Raw genomic sequence first — 20,690 nt, forward strand, 5'->3', positions numbered from 1 at the left:
TTTGTATTTCCATCTTAATTGTACACCCAATTGTAAAATAAATAAATAAATAGGAAGAACAATCTAGAAGTTTCCCCCATCCCTAACCCAATTCTCTCCTGCGATTGCACATGCCCATCATCTCCTCTTCTGGGTTGCCTTCCTCAATGTTCGTGCTGATCGGCTGAATCATTTTTAGTCAGGAAGGAATTTTTATTCCTTTAACCTTGCTTGTTTGGTCTTATCCAGAGAGCTCCCTGACCCTCGATATCTAGAGCTGAGTCTACAATTACTGATAGTATAATGAAGGGAGATGACCTCATGTCTTTTTTCTGACCTGAAGGTGTTAATTCTGAACTTACCTCTCTACCTCCACCCCAACTTGTTCCTCCTCCTGTTCCCTACCACAGGGAATGATACCACCATCTGACCGCTTCTCTAAGTGGGAAACTCAGAATTCACTTCTCACTCTCCCTTAGCTCCTCCCTTCCAAATCGGTCACTCCATCTTGCCTAGTCTACCACGGAAGTATCTCAGGGATCTCTTCACTTACCTCTGACTTCACAGCTACAACCTAAGTCCAGGCCACTGTGATCTCTCACCAGAATGATTGCATTGGCCACCAAATTGGTCTCCCTGCTTTTAGGGACCTCTCATCTCCATACATTCTTCATACTGCAGCCTGAAGATGCAAATGTGACCTTCCTTTAAAATCCTCTGGCTTCCCAGTGCCCTCAAGATAAAGCACAAACCCTAATGCAGTGTATTTTACAAGGTATGGACTATTTAGCCTTCTACTTTTCTGGCCTCATCTACCATTCTCCCCTGGAGGGTAAACTCCAAAATACAGAATTACTTGTTTTACAACCAGTCGAAAGTCCTTTACCCCACTTCACTTGGTCTCTGGCTTGACTGAGATGGTGCATTGCCGTCTGGCAAAATGTCCTTGTATGCTCTCTGAGCTTTCACAGCCTCATTTCATCCTCTAGAGCTCCGGCCCCCACTAGGCAATGCAGCATAAGGGTTAAACCTCACAGGCAATGGTTGGTATCTGGTTACTAGGATTCGAATTCCACGTTGGCCATTTACTAGTTGCGCGACCTAGGGCAAGTGAATAATCACGGCCGTAACGTCGGGATATTATTTTATCAGTGTGTTGTGAGAATTAAATGAGATGATGCAAGGTGCCTGATAATTAGAGTTGGCCGTTACAACGGCACTTAAAACCAAAGCTCGACCTCCCACCCACTATATTCTCGAGGCCGGGTTTGTGTGTGGTTTCGTTTTAATGCACACGTTTGTTCCAGTATCACCTTGTAGTCTCTGTTTTACTTGACAAGATAGTTAGACCGGGAGGCGATCACGACTTTCTGTCCCCGAGCTCGGCGACACCCAACGCCCCCAGGTGGCTTCAGCTGTCTGCAACCAAAGCTGAGCGAACTAGGGCATACCACTCGAAATCTTAGGGGGAGAAAGGCCTTTTCTAACCAAATGGTCTGTGTTTATAAGGCCTCCCCTCTTTCGTTTCCTAACCTTTAATTCTATCGGACACAATAAAAGTCAGAAATAGGACTGTAATTGGGACCGAGAAAGTAGGCTCAGCTTCCTCCCCCATGCTAATGGCGGCATTGGTACTTTCTCTTCTCCATTCCCTCTCAATAATGGTACCGTTCGCGGAGGGGAGAACAGAGAGGGGTTCTGAAGACTTCAGGTTTCAGAGGCTGGTACTCGTACAGGAACCACCCCTCGCGCCGTGGCGCGGTGGTACCGCCCACTGTCCTCTGATTGGCTGCCGAGGCCCCGCAGTCGGGCTCAGCCCGCCGCGCCGCCCTCAGTACAGCTCCGGCCGCCGCGCCGCCTGGCTCTCGTATCGCTTGTTCTCGGCGGGCTCTGGGGGCTCCGCGCTGCGGCCGTTAGTCATGTCGGGTAGGTGACTCCTTCAGCGAGCAGCGGCAGCGGCTAGAAGGGGCCTGGCGGGGTTGGGCCGTCTTCCCGCCCACCGGAGGGCCCCGAGGGAGAGCCTCCGGCCCTGAGGGAGGCTTGGGGTGGGGGGGCGGCCGTGGCCGCCGCCATGTTGGACTGAAGGGACGCACGCTCCCAACGCTCTCCGTCTGCAAATCTCGGCGGGAGTGCTTCGGGCCCCCTTTTTTTTGACCCTGTCCTTGGAACCTGAGGAGACGTGCCGCTCCCGGGGAGGGTGTGTGAGTTGGTGGGGGGGGCGGAGGCCGTCCACGCCATCACGGGGGCGGGGGGAGCCCGTGATTAGAGCATCCGCTGAGAGAATCGGTGCTTCTGGTTCTCCGCTCCGCCTCAGATCTTTCAGCGAGGCCTCGGGCCACTCGTCTCGCCGCCTCGTACCTCAGTTTCCCCATCTGTGAAGTGGACTGGGCCTTCCTGACTCACCCATTCATCAGGTGGGGGTCTTGACGCTCTGGGAGCCCTTTCAGAGGACGTTGCCTTGCACGAAATCCTACTTACCGTCATTCCCTCTACCGTCACCGCCCGGATTCGAATGGGGGTGTTTGCATATAATTCAGTTTTCTCCTCACCCTGCTCTCATTTTTCTCCCTTCTCCAGTTTATCTCCTGCAAGAGCCCTGAAAGTGAGCCTTTTCTATTCCGGATAGACTCCTGTAGGTACATGTGGCATTTACCTCAAAGCATACAGGCCAAAGGAAGGGCAGTCTTACACGAAACATTTAAAGTGATAGACACCTCCACCCCCTCCTTTGTGTGGAAGAGGGGGGAAAAAAAAAGGTCGATCTTTAGGACAGTCAGTTTAGGTCCTGCTAATAAACCCGGGTATAGAGTCTGGGACAGGAATGTTCTCTAGACTTAGCAGTCCTAGCTAACCACGCAAGGTCCCCTGTTGTGGGTCCCTCACAGGCTGCAAAGACCCAGCTGTCCACTTGCTGGAAAACATGAGACATCACATTTCATGTGGAAAAGCAGAACATTTCCTTGAAGACATATGATGGGGATCAAAGTGATGGCTGGCACAGTCTTTCACATTTTTTAAGGGAGTTGGGACTTAAAAAACAAACACAGCACCCCCTCCCCCAATGCGGTCTTGCAGAAGGATGGAAATGTGTGACAAAAAGCAAGTAGCAGGCTGAGATGAGGCCAAATTAACAAGACTGGCTGGACAGGAGAATAATAAACCTTCCTTAGATTAACCTTAATATTAAGTCTGAATATTGACCTTTTGTGGAACGGGGCACCTACCTGATGGAAGAGGCTGTTAACTGCACAGGATTTCTCTCTTGCTTCTTTCAGTATTTAATCCTTGCTCCAAGGAAAAATAATTTCTTACTCCAAGTAGACATTGGTACATCTTTTACCAGGTGCATAATTTGGAATGAAGTCTGGTGAAGCTCCACAGAAGTATGTAGAAGTATGTCCGTAGGAGGTGTGTAACCCTTCCATGGTTTAGATTCTCCTACCCTCATGGGGAAATTTACCATTTCAATGGACATTAAAAACTATTGGCATTGTCTTGAATTTTAACATCTTTATTGGTGTAAAACAATGGCTGTTTTTACAGGACTGCGTAGCTTTTATGGAAGATTAAATTTTAGAGGTTACCATCTGTAAAATCCAGGATTTTCAGTGTGTCATATTAGTGTGTGAGCTGGTTTATCCATTAGTACTGATCTTCAAAGTACCAAGACACTAGATTAATTTGTCACTTTGTAAGTTAAGTTTTTTAAATATCAAGATTGGCTTTCACATGTGAAAAGAACTTTATATAATTGTTTCTAAATTAAATCCATTAAAGCGAGAATCTTTAAGTTCTACTTAGCGTTATATGCTGTTTATGCATTTTGTAAAATGTATAAAAATATTTTTGATTTTGTATAAAAATAGTATGCTTTTGACTTGTTTTTTGGTGAATGTTTCAATTAATAAATATAACAGTAAACCCCCCTAAACAGCTGATTGCATTAAGTTTAGTTAAATCCTTTAAACATTCCAAACTCAACCACTCCAGATGCCTGATAAAGCAGACTTGTAAACTTAATAAAATATAAGTGCTTATATAGTCAATAAATAAGTAAAAACTGTAAATATTTTAAATCAAACTCATTCAAATACTGTTTACAATTGTGAGTTATCTGACACCTTCAAGTTAGAATCAAACGTATCAGTTATACATACAAAAATCAAAGTTAAGATACTTCTCATTTTGGCAGTATGGAAGACCAAAATAAATTGAAAGTCCTCTATCTACAAACACCAGAAATGCAAGAATTTACAAAAAAAGGGCAAGACCTAACCGCCAGAAATGAAGTAGAAGCCAGCATAGGGCTAACTTGACAGTTGCCCTGAAGAGGCAGGTATAGGTCTCATCATTTAGAGACTTGGGGTTTTTGTTTGTTTTTTAAGATTTTATTTGAGAGAGGACAAGCAGGGGTTGGGGGGGGCAGAGGGAGTAGAAGGCCCCCTGCCGAGCAGGGAGCCTGACTTTGGGGCTCATTCCCAGGACTCTGGGATCAAGGCCCCCTGCTGAAGACACACACTTAACTGAGCCACCCAGGTGCTCCGAGACTGGGGTTTTATTACCCAAGTACCCAAGGCGATGAAGCCTTGAGACTATTAGAGCCAGATAATGGGAACTGAGACCTTATATAAAACCTCCTAGATGTTTGGGGCACCTGGGTGGCTCAGCTGTTAAGCGTCGGCCTTCCGGCTCAGGTCATGATCCCAGGGTCCTGGGATCTAGCCCCGCATGGGGCTCCCTGCTCCGCGGGAGGCCTGCTTCTCCCTCTCCCACTCCCCCTGCTTGTGTTCTCTCTCTTGCAGTGCCTGTCTCTGTCAAATAAATAAAATCTTAAAAAACAAAAACAAAAACCTAGATGTTTGAAAGATTGTCTTCGGTGAAAAAGTGAACTAGAAAAAAACCTTTGTATCAGCATAACAGATAACAAGGAAGCTTGGGCCCTGAGTGAAAAAGGTCTGTCCTGAGAATTTGTAACCTGGGAACTGCTTCATACAATTTGGGTGTACATTTAGGCTAATTATGGGGGTCCAGGAAAACTTAAGCCAAGAAATTAACATAAAAATTGGTTCTGGGCTGGTAATAACCTTGGGGCTCCTGGTAGAAACAAATGAACAACCTTTTCTGGAGGAAATTTCACAGCCTAGGTCACAGGAATCTTCTAGAAAAAATAGGCCTTGCAAAAGGTAGATTCACATTAAAAAATTGTAGAACTCGAGACAGTTCACCAAAATGAGTTTGTGACAAATGGGGTTAGAACCCCTGATAGGTAATCTGAAAGCAAGTAAGTTTGAAATTACTAAAAACCTGAAGGAAGGAATCAACCCTAAGACCAAGATGTTACGAAGAAAGGCCATATAGATTTACAAAGAACCTAGTATGAGATAGAAACAGTGGTTAAGTTGAATTGCAGACCCAGCAGAAGAAATAATTAGTGAAGTGGAAGACAGATACAGTTACAATTCAATTCAGAAGGAGATGAAAAGCAAGATTTAGAAACAGATGCAGAAGTCCTGTTATACATCTAATATATATATAATGTCTCCTAAGAAAATGTGGGAGGAATCAGGATTATAGTTGAGATTTTTCCAAGATTGATGAATATTTTGGATCAAAAAACAGTTTCAAACATGAGATACCACGTTCAGTTCATCCTAGATAGATTGATATGAAACTGCAGATGATGAAATACTGATTACCTACCAGAGGAAAATAGGGAAATGGTAAGATTGGTAGACTTAAAAATTCTAAGAAGTTGGAAAATAATGAAATGATACCGAGTCTAAAGATTAAGAGTACCACTTTCAGGCCTTTGCCAAAAGAGCTAAAAAATGTAAATCCAGAAAGAGATAGGATGCAAAAAACAATAGAAGGAGCAAACAGTAAATAAAAAGCAAATACTAACAGTATGGAACATTGGAGATTAAAGTGATTACATTTGGAAGTTAAAAAATGGAAGCAAAAACAAAAATTGAATGTTTTACTTCTAAAGCAATAGGGGAAAAGGGAGTAAAGAAAATCCAGTAGGAGGCAGAAAAGGAGTTAAAAGGAAGAAACCCTAGTAAGTAGAAAAATGTAATATAGGCTTGTAGGAATAAATGAAAAGTAGTAAAAATGTGAAAACGCCAATTGAAATAGTTTCACATTGGAAAAAGAAATTATCTCTATGTTGTTCAGAAATTAGATACCTGAAACGTAAGATTAAGAAATGTTGGAAGTATAGAGATAGAAGAAGATGAACTGGACAAACACCAAAAGCAAGATTGTTTAGTTGTTACCAGTCAAAATAAAGTTTGGACATTTTTAATCATAATGTAATGTTAAAAGAGGATTCATCATGAATATATAAATCTGTACTTTTGTGTGCCTAACAAAATAGCCTCAAAATATAGAAACCAAAAAAATATAATTGACAAGTCTGGTCAAATGGAGTTTTTTTTAGCACACCTTTTTGTGTGATTCATAGATGGGGCAGACCAAATGTTAGAGTATGAATGGTGTAACCAGGTATCCTCTAGACTTACGGAATTTACTCAACATTTAGGAAATACACAGTTCTGGGGTGCCTGGGTGGCACAGTCGTTAAGTGTCGGCCTTTGGCTCAGGTCATGATCCCAGCCAGCGTCCTGGGATCTAGCCCCGCATTGGGCTCCCTGCCCAGCGGGAAGCCTACTTCTCCCTCTCCTACTCCCCCTGCTTGTGTTCCCTCTCGCTATGTCTCTGTCAAATAAATAAGTAAAATCTTAAAAAAAAATAGTTCTTTTCAAGCACATAAGGGGTGTTTATGCAAGTAAAATATTTACCAAGGGGAAAAGCAAAAAACAGCAAATCCTAATAAGTACCAGGAATAATAGAAAAAATACCTTTCCTCTATTTTTTGGCTGCAATGGAATATAATTAGGAAACAATAGAATCAAAACCCTATACACTTGGAAATGAAACATTTCTAAATCATGGATTCAGACAAGGCTCAAGTGTCAGGTACTCGTGATGAGCAGTAGTTTGAAATGCCATAAATTTACAAACTCATTTTCTCTGAGTATAAAATGTTTGTACTTAAATATATTTACACTAAGGGCCGTACTTATTGGTCAATATTCTATCTTGTAGAGTTTTAATGTCAGCCAACTAAAGTCAGATTTATAATTTCAGAGAACCAAAGTGACTGGGTTAAATTACGGACTCTCATATAGAGTTGAACCAGGGTCACATAACCTATATGCTGTGTACTACTATAATTTTGCTTGAGCGAAAGGGAAATAAACAGGTCTTGGACTCCACTCTCAGTGGGAGAACCCCCATCCATGCCTTGGGATATAATTGAAGCTAAAGCTTCATTTATCCCCAGGATACTTTTTTACTCATACATCCCCCCGCCCTTCATAATCCTTTTCAGTTTCTGATTTAGTTGAAGCTAATTTCCTTTCTCATGTGGTAGATGTATCTAATCTCTTTGGGGTCCAATTAGATTCTGTGTGCTTTTCATATTTTATTTGGTTATTAGTGATAAATCTGTGGTCATTTTTTCATGGGTATGGTAGTGATACACAATTTTTTCTTCTTCATCTTAGCCTTATGTTCTTCACATTCATAGAAGTAGTCAGGATTTCATTCAATATTCTTATGATTAAGGATTTAAAAAAATCTTGTTCACTCTGATTGTAGATCTCTGCTGCAGAAAAGTGGCAAATCTGATGTTATCTACTTATACTGCCAATGGTGATGTTTTTATATTGTAGCTTTATGTGAATTGAATGCAAATGTCACCAATTTGATTTCTGGTGGGTTTTCAGAACTGTTTGACAGCAAATGATTTTGTTTCATGTTGGATGAGATTGGGCCTAATGGTCAGCTGTTTCAGATGGAGTTATTTTTTGCAGTTGAAAGAATATTTCATATAATATTACTCTTATTCATCACTAATAAACTTTGAGTAGAAACCCAAAGGATAGAGCCTCTTCAAAAGTTTTTGATATAACTGATGTTTTGAGGTGTTGAGAAAAGCTCATAGTTTAAAAAAAATTTTTTTTTAAAGATTTTATTTACTTATTTGACAGAGACAAAGCGACAGAAGGAACACAAGCAGGGGGAGTGGGAGAGGGAGAAGTAGGCTTCCTGCTGAGCAGGGAGCCCGATGCGGGGCTCCATCCCAGGACCCCGAGATCATGTCCTGAGCCCATGACCTGAGCCGAAGGCCAATGCTTAATGACTAAGCCACCCAGGCGCCCCTAAAAAATTTTTTTTGACATTATTTAATTCATGCCTTCCTTGGTAGTTTTTATTGCCGAAAAGGAAGCTGGAAGTAGGTCTTGCTGAGTTGGTATGCCGATTGGCCAAGTCCCTGGAACCTTGGTAAAGTTGGAGATAAACAACTAACTTAGCTGCTTTTACCAAAGTCTTCAGAGATCTGTTTGTTGCTGCTGATGGCCAGAGTGGTCCAGTTACAGGGGAATGGTGTGTATGTTGGACTGGTGAGGATTTGCAAGTCAGTGTAATCCTGGAGGTTTATCTTGTCAAGAGTGTATCTTCCCCCCCCTTTTTAGTCTTGATTAGTTTCACTAGCTGCCTTTTTGTATGTAAAGATAACTTGAGTTTTTGTTAAAAGGATGGGATTTTTCACTGATTGTTTTATGCTTGTTCACTTGGTTCTTGTGACCATCAGGACACATTTGTAAAGTAGTTGTTTTTCAAAGACGTAGTTACTGTAAACAAATCCTTGCACAGTAATTTTAACTAGTTTTTTTTTCTGTAGGTAGTTTTTATTAGATTTTCTTACCGCATTCCATCTGTAAAAGCTAAAGTCAGCCTTTGAGGGAAGCATAATTTTAAATAAGATTTAAAATTCTTTTTATGTGTTTTAGATTCTGGAGCTTACGGTCAGTCTGGGGGTGAGCAGCAAAGGTAAAGTATACGTACACTTTAATGATACCATGTAAGACTAGAACTGAGGGAAAAAAAGATGAATTGAGTCAAGCGTTCCTTTTGAGATTTGGTATCTGGATTTCTTAGAGTTAAATGTTAGCTTGTCAAGGGGGAAAGGCCTGTGTACATACTGAAACATTTTTTCCTTTTTTTAAAAAGCCTCCTTGAATCAGTAAATACAGATGCCCCCTAGAGATTAAAACAAATCTCATAGGTATTTTAAAGAATATTTTCTTTAAGAAATTTTTTAAATGAAACTATTAAAAGGATTTAGACAATTGAACTATATAACAGGTTTTTAGAGAAAGCATTTAAAGTTTTGATTGTATATAATATGCTATTTTTTTTCAGAGCGGATTTTCTTTAAGCACTGTAATAGAAATGCTTAGCATTTTAAAAAGACTCCTTACCATGCTTACAATAAAAAGAAAAATCTGTTTTTATGTGACTGAATACAAGCAATAGGGTTCTCTTACTTGCCAGAAACATAGCCTTTAACTTACACTATAAACGTTTGCAGCTCAATGTGAGATACTCAGAATAGCATCTCAGGTATCTTCTGTCTTTAGGTTTTAAGCTTCATGAAAACAAAACTGGTTTGACTTTTCTATTCTCATAGGGTAGTGCTAACTTCATAATAGGCAACTAGCAAATGTTTATTCAGTGAAATAAAGTTAAAGTCTGTTAGCACTTGATAGCTCTAGAATAATAAAAATGTTTTTTTTTTTTTTTTGCAAGTACTTTTTGGGGGGCATATATTCAGAAAGTTTGTTTCTGACTTGTTAGAATTTACATGCTATAAAATTAAGGTTCAAATCTGAGAGAGGTACATTTATTCAGTCAACGAACTATATGCCAGGCTGTGCTGTTACGGGGATATAATATAATTATTAAAGGCAGATTTAGGGCAGACGGTAGGAAGAAATTAATCTGTCAAAACATAGCTAATTTGATTAAAGTGCTAACTTAAAAAATTATTTTTCTGTCTCAAATTTTTATTATGGGTCTTACTTCCATGTAGTCATTCCCCACACCCAAGTATAATTCTCTTGAGATTTTCTAGTTCTACTCAAGTTTTATTTGTGTGAGATTGTCAAAGCTAAACTTTTGGGGCTTGTTTGGTATTTAAGAGGTCTGGGAGTGACTTCATTTATGTCTTAACGGTCTTTGGTCATCACCTTTCAATTTAGACTCTTAAGAAACAGGCAGTTGGCAGTTTCTCAGAAGAGAAGCTTGACGGGTTTGAAAGTTGAAGACAGGGTTTTTTTTAAGCTTTTAAATTCTAGCATATCTCTTTCAAGGAGTACATTTTTCTTTTACAGTTATTCTTCCTATGGAAATCAAGGCAGCCAAGGTTATGGACAAGCACCACAAGTAGGTTAAAATATAAATCGTGCTTTTTGTAAATATTTATTTTTATCAAGTAGGTGATAAAACTTGTATTTACCTAAATTTCAGAGCTATCCTGGCTATGGACAAACTACTGATTCCTCGTATGGACAGAACTATGGCGGCTACTCCGGCTATGGACAAAGCCAATCAGGTTGGACTGGTTTGTTAATTTGCTATTTTAGAAATTAAAAAATGAGAATATTTACTAAATGGTATATCCATCCAATCTTTAGGTTATTCACAATCCTACAGTGGTTATGAGAATCAAAAGCAGAGCTCATACGGCCAACAGCCTTACAATAACCAGGGACAGCAAAACACGGAATCATCAGGAGGGTAAGGAATCAGTAAAAGCACAGAGATTGTGTTGGGTAGTGGAAATAACACTTTGAGTATTAAATAGATTTCACCATCAAATCCTAGCTTTACACATTTTTTTTTCAGAAAAGTTTTGAAGGATGAATTTCATAGTTCTGTGTTAGGAAGAATGTGGAAATTGTCAGCATTGTCATTTGATTCTTATGTGTTATTTGTAATATTACTGTTTAGCTGTATGAATGCAAATGATTTATTTATTTTTAAAGATTTTATTTATTAGAGAGAGCAAGTGAGCAAGCATGAGCAGCAGGGAGGGGCAGAGGGAGAAGCAGACTCCCTGCTGAGCAGGGAGCGCGATGCCATGCAGGGCTCGATCCCAGGACCCTGGGATCATGACCTTAGCTGAAGGCAGATGCTTAAGCTACGGAGCCACCTAGGCACCCTGCAGCACGTGATTTAAATGTTAAAAAAACATTTGGAGCTCTGCTTTATACCTGAGATTAAATAAGAACCTAGCTATAAAAGGAGACTTTCAGTACTTGCTTTTATTTCCGTTTTATTTTTTAGCCATTTTTTAATGTATTACCTTTTCAGGGACAAAAATATTAAAAAGTACCAAAACTATCCACACATTTCAGATACTCTAAATATGTTTTATTTGTTAACATAGGTAGATGAATATTTACCAACAAGTTTACAGGAATTATAGCTTTTTTTTTTTTTTAATTTTTGTTTTGGTTTTATAGTTTTTTTGAAGTTTCAGATGTGAGGAGCTTGTTCTTGTTACTAATTTTAATAATAGCAACTTAATTTTTTTAAATTGTGCTTTACATTTTGTGAAATGCTTTTGCATTCTCGAATTGATCCTTAGCCATTATGAGAGAGTGTCAGTAATTATCCCCAGTTTGTAGAGGTAAAGAGAAATTAAGATTATGTAGCCTGTTAAGTTACATAGCTAAAAAAGTACGCAAAAACTGAGATCACAACTATTCTCTCTGCAGTGAAAAAAATTATTCTAAGTGAAATTCGGTTAAATAAAACCACTGGGGAAAGATTTGTGAGGTCACATTGTCAGTCTTATAGATATGAGAGTGTTTTGAAAAGTAGAAACTGGAGTACACATGTAGGAATAATTTTCAGAAAGCATGTTACATTAGAAGGAAGAACTCTTTAAGTCCTGTTGGTTAGTTTTAAAGTTAGGAGAAGGATGAATTTTTGGAAGCATGAGGTATAAATGCAGACCAAAGAAAAGTGTTAGATTTGGTTTGATAACCATTTTATTTTTTTATTTTAACTTTTTATTATTTTATTATTTTTAAATTTGTAAAAATTTATTTGAGACACAGAGCACATGGGCATGTGTGCACTTAGGGGGGGAGGGGCAGAGAGAGAGGGAGAGAGAATCTCAAGCTGACTCCCCGCTGAGTGTGGAGCCCAACGTGAGGCTCCATCCCATGACCCTGAGATGCTTAACTGACTGAGCCACCCAGGTGTCCCTAATTTTTTTTTTGACAACAATTTTAAGATTTTATTTATTTATTTGAGAGAGAGAGTGAGAGCCAGAGAGCACGAGAGGGAAGAGGATCAGAGGGACAAGCAGGCTCCCCGCCGAGCAGGGAGCCCGATGCGGGACTCGATCCCGGGACTCCAGGATCATGACCTGAGCCGAAGGCAGTCGCTTTACCAACTGAGCCACCCAGGCGCCCGACAACAATTTTAAAGTGAGGCACTAGAGTTCTGACTGTTGATGTGATGTGCTTTGGGTAAGGAGTTGGAGGAACATACTGATCTTTATTATTTATTAGATTGCTTTGGTCATCTGATGGAGAATAAGGTGTGACTATTAAGTTATGAGACTTTTTGTTCCCTTTTTAAAACATTAGAACTCAAATCCAATTAAATATTCCTTTCAACATTCCCATCCTGAGAACAGGTAATTAATAGTCATATTGCTTAAAACATACTTAGAAATTTCTTTTTCAATTGCCAGAGATAATAAAGCAGTCTCACTTTTTTGTAGACTAGTTTCAGATAAAAAATGGCATCACAAAGCAAGTTCCTTCCTCTAAAAATCCGATTTACTATTGTTTTCTTTTTTTGGTAAGATCCTATTTTTTAAGTAATCTCTAAACCCACAACTCTGAGATCAAAGTCACATACTCTACTGACTAAGCCAGCTAGGCACCCCTTACTGTTTTCTGAAACTTACCTTTGAAGATATTTAGGAGAATGTACTATAGGTTCTAAAGATAATTATAAGAAAATAGTACCCTGGGGTGCCTTGGGTGGCTCAGTCAGTTGGGCGTCTGCCTTTGGCTCAGGTCGTGATCCCAGGGTCCTGGGATTGAGCCCCGCATCGGGCTCCCCACTCAGTGGGAAGTCTTGTTCTCCTTCTGCCACTCCCCCTGCTTGTGTTCCCTCTCTCACTGTGTCTCTCTCTGTCAAAAAAATAAAATCTTAAAAAAAAAGAAAGAAAATAGTAGTACCCAAAATATTACGAGATAACATTGTTAAACTTAAGTAATAGAGAGCCTTTTAACGTACCTTAAAAAGACTCAGCACTTGGGGCACTTGGGTGGCTTAGTCGGTTAAGTGTCTACATTTAGCTCAGGTCATGATCCCAGGGTCCTGGGATTGAACCCCATATCGGGCTCCCTGCTTGTTGGGAGTCTGCTTTTCCTTCTCCCTCTCCCCCAGCTCGTGTTCCCTCTCTCCCTCTTCTCTCAAATAAATAAAATCTTTTTTTTAAAAGATTTTATTTATTTATTTGACAGAGAGAGACACAGCGAGAGAAGGAACACAAGCAGGGGAGGCGGGGGAGGGAGAAGCTGGCTTCCCGTGGAGCAGGGAGCCCGATGTGGGGCTCCATCCAAGGACCCTGGGATCATGATCTGAGCAGAAGGCAGACGTTTAACGACTGAGCCACCCAGGTGCCCCAATAAATAAAATCTTTAAAAAAAAAGAATACCCAACACTGGTTGTGGTATATTTGTTAAAGAATGAGACATATTACTGTATTTTGTGGCACCTTTAATTTTTTTTTTAAGTTCAAGGGGATGGCAAAAGCCATAGTAACTTTTTGTTTCACTAATGTCTTCAAAGGTGTGTGTGGTTTTTCTCATAATATGGCACCTCTTCAGTGATAGTGAATTCCATTGCTGATTAGGAGATTTTGTAGATAAGATAACTAAATGATTTGCACCAGAAAGTGGGGGTAGGGCTGTCTGGATGGCTCAGTCAGTCAAGCATCCGACTCTTGATTTTGGCTCAGGTCCTAATCTCAGGGTCATGAGATCGAGCCCTGTGTTGGGCTCGGGGCTCTGTGCTCACTGGGGGAAGTCTGCTTGAGATTCTCTCCCTCTGCCCATCCCCTCTGCATTCTCTCTCTTTCTCTCTCTCTAGCAAATAAATAAATCTTAAAAAAAAAAAAGTAAGTAGTAGTAAATATGGTTGAGGTCTATCTGGTCAGGCCTCTCAGTCTCAGTGAGTTTACTACAGTGAACATAATCCTTCTATAAAATTTCAAATTCTTGATTTCTGTTTAGCCAAGGTGGAAGAGCGCCTTCATATGACCAGTCAGACTATGGTCAACAAGATTCGTATGACCAACAGTCAGGCTATGATCAACATCAAGGTTCATATGATGAGCAGTCAAATTATGGTCAGCAGCATGATTCCTATAATCAAAATCAACAGTCCTACCATTCACAAAGGGAGAATTACAGCCACCACACACAAGGTATGATATATTGACCTATTATTTTTCTTTTTTCGCCTCATAGGATTATATTGAATTTTGGATTAAAAGACCTACGTAGGATTTCAACTGTTTGTAAAAATTCAGAGTGACCTTGAATATACATGCTTCTCTCTCATGGCCATCAAAGCTAGTTTATTAGATTTCTGTTTCTGAACTTCTCAGACTCCCAAATGGTCATGTGACTTTTTGATGGCTGATGACATGAATTTCCTTTGTAGTGTCACTTAACTCTGATCATTTGATAATGCTGCTGCCGCCAGTTGTATTGATAGTGTTGGTATATTTGATTGAGGGAAATTATCCTATATTAGCCTTTTCACTTCATCTAAGAAGGAGTAGCCATTCTTTCACTTGTTCTCTTACAGCATTTGGAATATACTACTGATACTTAGGAATCGGTCTGTGCCATGGACATGAATACTTCAAGGGCACAAGTCTTGTTTTACTCATTTATACTCATTGCCTAGTATAGGGCCTGGGTCATAGTGAGTGCTTGATAAATATTTGTTGAATAATTGAATGAATGAATAAGTGAATGAGTAAACATGGAAGCTCATTCAATGAATATCTTCAGTGAATATAGTCACTGAATATGTCTCAGTTTGAAAATCCAGTTATTTCACCCAAAGAACAAATAATCCAATCAAGAAATGGGCAGAAGACATGAACAGACATTTTTCCAAAGAAGACATCCAAATGGCCAACAGGCACATGAAAAAGTGCTCTACATCACTCGGCATCAGGGAAATCCAAATCAAAACCTCAATGAGATAACCACCTCACACCAGTCAGAATGGCTAAAATTAACAAGTCAGGGAACGACAGATGTTGGGGGGATGTGGAGAAAGGGGAACCCTCCTACACTGTTGGTGGGAATGCAAGCTGGTGCAACCACTCTGGAAAACAGTATGGAGGTTCCTCAAACAGTTGAAAATAGAGCTACCATTTGATCCAGCAATTGCACTACTGGGTATTTACCACAAAGATACAAATGTAGGGACCCGAAGGGGTACGTGCACCCCAATGTTTATAGCAGCAGTGTCCACAATAGCCAAACTGTGGAAAGAGCCAAGATGTCCATCGACAGATGAATGGATAAAGAAGAAGTGGTATATATACACAATGGAATATTATGCAGCCATCAAAAGGAATGAGATCTTGCCATTTGCAACGACGTGGATGGAACCGGAGGGTGTTATGCTGAGTGAAATAAGTCAATCAGAGAAAGACATGTATCATATTACCTCACTGATATGAGGAATTCTTAATCTCAGGAACAAACTGAGTGTTACTGGAGTGGTGGGGGTGGGAGGGATGGGGTGGCTGGGTGATAGACATTGGGGAGGGTATGTGCTACGGCGAGCGCTGTGAATTGTGCAAGACTGTTGAATCACAGATCTGTACTTCTGAAACAAATAACGCAACATATTTTAAGAAAAAAGAAAAAGAAGAAGATAGCAGGAGAGGAAGAATGAAGGGGAGTAAGTCAGAGGGGGAGACGAACCATGAGAGACGATGGACTCTGAAAAACAAACTGAGGGTTCTAGAGGGGAGGAGGGTAGGGGGATGTGTTAGCCTGGTGATGGTATTAAAGAGGGCACATTCTGCATGGAGCACTGGGTGTTATGCACAAACAATGAATCATGGAACACTACATCAAAAACAAATGATGTAAGGTATGGTGATTAACATAACAATAAAAAATTAAAAAAAAAATCCAGTTATTTCTTGTCCGTGCTTGATTCACATTTGAGTATTTTTGAGGTAAAGAAATAACTTGTAAGGTTAGGGTTATGCTTTTCATCTAATTATTAAGATTCTGTACCTAATATTGTACTGTAACTCAAACTGTTCTTTATCACCATCACATCAAATGGTTATATCCATGTCACCATTTTGCTTTCTGACTATAGCAGAGTGGAATTTGACACAGATATAATTCTCAAACATATTTAATTCCAGATAGTTTTATGATAACTTGGCATTTGAGTTCACATTGAGTGTACATGTGCCATTTTCCAAAGGACAAATGTGTGACCCAAAGAGCCATTTAAGTTTATATTATGGGAAGCCTTTATCAGAAATGACAGTGGTTATTTATTCATGTATATATTCTTTCCTTTTTTTTTTGTAGATGACCGTCGTGATGTGAGTAGGTATGGAGAAGATAATAGAGGATATGGCGGGTCACAGGGAGGAGGTAGAGGGCGTGGGGGATATGACAAGGATGGAAGAGGTCCTATGACAGGATCAAGGTAAGTATTTAGGTATAGGTGTCTACATTTCTTCTCTATCTCTTTTTTTAATTTTAAAAAAGTTTTTGTTGTTTTACTTAGCTGGTTTGATTCCAGCATCTGATTTAGGTAAGATGCATAAATAGATTATGTTGTAGAGAAGGCAGAAATTCAAAATTTATTTTCAGTCTTAAGATGTCAGTAAATTACCTCAGAATAGGCTATGTTAGCAGTTAGTTTATGTGGTGTATATCAAACACCAGTGGAGAAAATTCCCCTATTATGGTTGTGATTAAACCACTTAACTATGTTTTTCCTGCCAGAGCTATAGAGTCTAAACTCCTTTAAAAGATGACTCTGAGAAATCCAAGTATATTATATGTAAAACATAAAAGGTAAGTTAATTTTAGATTGGAGTGCAGAGAGGCTGTTCCTTAATCTTGAATCCCCTTGGGAAGGGAAAATATTAGGAGGCGATAGCAGAGTATATAAAGGTGGGGTTGGCAAATGAGAAAGATTTTATGTAATTTAACTATTGGGTCTTCCTTCTTAAGTGAATAATTATTGAAATAATTAGTGCAACATCCCCTGTCATTGCATATTTTGTTCAGACTAAGCTATGGAGAAGATGACTTTTTAATTCAGCCTTTCTTTTCCCCATTGCTAGTATTATCAGGTTTTGGTACTTAATTTTGGCATATGTTAAGAAAGCTGGTTATAAAATTACTTTTAAATATATCTGTAAATTTAGCACTTTGGCCCTAAAAACAAGAATGAAAAAATAACTGACATTTGTTGTCCTCAGTTGAGGTTTGCAGGTTGCAAATTTATGTGTAAAATACACAGGCCTAAAAGATAATTTGTGTTCCTTGGGAATTGAAATTGTTAGTGGCCTGTTAACTTAATAACATACCAGTACCAGTTCACTCTTCTTTTCCTTAGGGGCTCTTGTTCCCTGAGGTGACCTGAGAGACAAAACTAGTTACATACAGCACTGTTAACTTCTTCAAGTGAGCCAGGAATTTGATCACCGACTTGTATTTCTCTGTGTTCAGTGTACAGTACTTCGATATTAGGGCAAAACTAAAGCCTAAACATATTTGATGAACTTTTATAAGACTGAACATTAAGTCTTCCAATTGATAGCCAAAGTCAGTTTACAATATATAAATATATTATTGTATGCTCTTCATTATCAAAGTGAGCAGCCTGCCATCATGTGGATATAAATGAACAATGTAAAATGACATGGTGCTTACTTTCTACCTAATAGCCTCCTTCCCATCTCAAACAGAATCCCAAACAAGATAGCCAATACGTATATTTAATTTTCCAGTTAATATGTTTTAGATAATTGGCTTCTTTGGAATAATGTATGTTATAGAGTATGTCGTACGTTTAATTTTCTTCATAAGGAAGTTATATCCTATACATTACTTATTAAACTATGACAATGTATGAGAATGATAGAATCCCACTTTTTAGGAGGAGGAGGTTAGGGAAATCTTTAAAAATGTGTTTTCATCTTGGAGAGATGACTCATCTTAGAGATTTGAAAGGACCATGAATGAATCTCCTAATAAAACAGGGGAGCACCATACCTTAACCATCTTGAGAGTCCCATTTTAAATAATTTTTATAACCTCCTTGGCATCATATTTCAGTATGATTCTTGGTCCAGGTACTTGATCTGGACCAAAGTTTTTGATTTTCAAATGGTTTTATTTAGCCTTAGAACCTCTTTACACACTATCTTTTGCAGAAACCCACTATAATTAGGTCAGAATGATACTGATCTGGTTCAAGGTAGGATTGGGGGAGGGGGTTCTTGCCCAGTTGCTGTCTATACCCTGCTCTGCCCCCTCCCCCCAGCCAATAAATGGGATGTGCACGAAAGGCCTTTTTTAGAAATCCATGTGGATGATGATGATTCTGTATATTGGTTTGGTAAAGTTTTTATGTGAAAGGCCATGTAAGAAATATTTTAGGGTTTTTGGGCCATATGGTTTCTTTTATAACTGCTCACCTCTGCCCTTGTAGCACCAAAGCAGCCATAGACAATGTATAAATAAATATGGTTGTGTTCCAGTAAAACTTCATTTATGGGTATGGAAATTTGAAGTTCATACAATTTTCATGTGTCACAATATCTTACTCAAGATGTGCTTTTTAGCTTATTTATAGGGGTAAAGTATTTTGAATTAGAGTAAAAATGCCCAGTTTCAGGATATTTTTTTCACACTTGGTTTTACATTTAAGTACCAAAAATATCCAAACATTTTTTGTTAGTCTTTCTCAGTACTTCTATTTGTGTTTCTAATCATCTTACTTAAAAAATTATATCAAGGTTGAAAATACGATCTTTTCAGGGCTGTTTGAAGAATATCTGGCGTTAGTTAGGTTTTTATTTAAAGAAGAAGGGGCATAGTTTGTGGGTGAGTGTGGGATAAGTGGTAAAGGTTGGGACATTCTTAGACTCAAGTTGTATGATTGCTTGGCTGGAGGAAGAATACAGACCAAAAGGAAGCTGCCAGCTTTCCAAATATGGAAGAAAAATGTGTGAAAATTATAGGGACTTTAGGAACCAATGTTTTTCTTTGAAAAAGCAGTTATAGCAAAAAAGATTGAATTTCTGATTGTCATCTAAAATTGATCACTGACTTAGTGGTCTAGAAGCTTAAGGCTGTAAGTTCTCTCAGTGTTTTTAACTTCAGCATTGTGATGAATACATCGCAAAATTGCCAGAACTTTATAGATAACCATTTTTCATGTTTAAGTCATCAAATTATGTAGCTTTTTCCAGGCTTTAATATCTCAAGCCTAAAAAAGTCATCTTGAATTTTGACTGTCGTCTTAGAAGAGTTTTTGAGTAGTTCCCTTTGAATTGTGCATATGTTCTGGTGATAGTCTAGAATAGCCCAATAGAAATGTAATATGGGTCACAAATGTGAGCCACATATGTAATTTTAAATTTTGTAGTAGGCACATTAAAAATAATGTAGGCAATTAAAATTAATTTTAATAATATATTTTATTTAATATACCCCAAATATTTTATCATATAATCAGTATAAAATTACTGAATATTGTATATTGCGTTTTTCATACTAAGACTTTGAAATCCATTTTGCATTTTATATTTCGAGTACATCTTAATTTAGACTGTCCACATGTCAAATGGTCAACAGCCACGTGTGGCTAGTGAATACTGTATTGGACATGTGGCTCTAGAATGAGAGATTCTTGGCTTCTTGAAATGTGGGTAAATGCTGAATCCAGAGAGCCTTTCTACCACACATACAAGACATGGGAGGAATTAAGACATAAGTACAGCTACTGTTGAGAATATATTTAAATCCATTGAGTCATTTACATTTGGAATTCATGTTAGTCTTCTTCACACCCAAAAAAATTGTATTTTGGATTTACTATGAAAATTCAAGCATAGCACAGTTTGTTTTTTAACTAATCTTTTCTAATTTTTAGCTAAGTCCCTTTTTCTGTCTAGATAATGGATTTTCTGGAAACAAAGATTCCTGTATTGTCCTTTTACTTTTTGTCAGTTTAAGTCCTTGAATAGATATATTTAGATTTTCTTAAAATGAAAGATTTGGAGTAGAGATTCTGTCAAAGAACTTTTTCTTGACAAGCACCTGAAATTAAATGACCTTCAAGTTAAATGACCGTCTTCTCCTCTACATATGTGATACTGTAACAATGAAAGAACCCTCGGTCTACCTTAGGGTAGGCTGTTCATTGTGGTTTTGAACTTGGGACAACAATTTCCATAGTTGAGTCAAGAATATATAGTTGGTTTTCTTATGCAGGGGACACTCAGCCATACATTTGAGGATGTTTAATCTCTACTCTAAATACCTCTACTACTTTACCTTCAGATGTCCTTACTTCAGGAATTCTTTATGTGTACACATTTGCTGCTTTTTCTGGGAGGAAGACAAATTGTTGTGGCAACATCTTGACCCAGATGTTCCCGTATCTTCATTGTCTTAATTGACTAGTGAAGCCTCAACTTGGTTTATGGAAAAGGGACTTGTAACCTGACTGCAGGTTTGAAAGATTCTTAACCA

At 38.8% G+C, this 20,690-nt stretch overlaps 1 protein-coding gene across 1 annotated transcript in view; it reads left to right on the forward strand.

Moving 5' to 3' along the window:
- The first annotated feature begins 1,790 nt into the window (after positions 1–1,790).
- Positions 1,791–20,690, forward strand: part of TAF15 (TATA-box binding protein associated factor 15) — a 34,673-nt gene continuing 15,773 nt past the window's right edge. The window contains exons 1-7 of the mRNA XM_025851161.2: positions 1,791–1,905; positions 8,838–8,877; positions 10,221–10,272; positions 10,357–10,441; positions 10,524–10,626; positions 14,154–14,347; positions 16,503–16,623. Coding sequence (XP_025706946.1) covers positions 1,899–1,905; positions 8,838–8,877; positions 10,221–10,272; positions 10,357–10,441; positions 10,524–10,626; positions 14,154–14,347; positions 16,503–16,623 — 602 coding nt within the window. The 5' untranslated portion in view covers positions 1,791–1,898. The remainder of the gene's footprint in view (positions 1,906–8,837; positions 8,878–10,220; positions 10,273–10,356; positions 10,442–10,523; positions 10,627–14,153; positions 14,348–16,502; positions 16,624–20,690) is intronic.

The sequence above is a fragment of the Callorhinus ursinus genome, unplaced genomic scaffold, assembly GCF_003265705.2.
Source record: "Callorhinus ursinus isolate GAN/ISIS: 27379988/994484 unplaced genomic scaffold, GSC_fseal_2.0 scaffold34, whole genome shotgun sequence".
Lineage (NCBI taxonomy): Eukaryota > Metazoa > Chordata > Mammalia > Carnivora > Otariidae > Callorhinus > Callorhinus ursinus.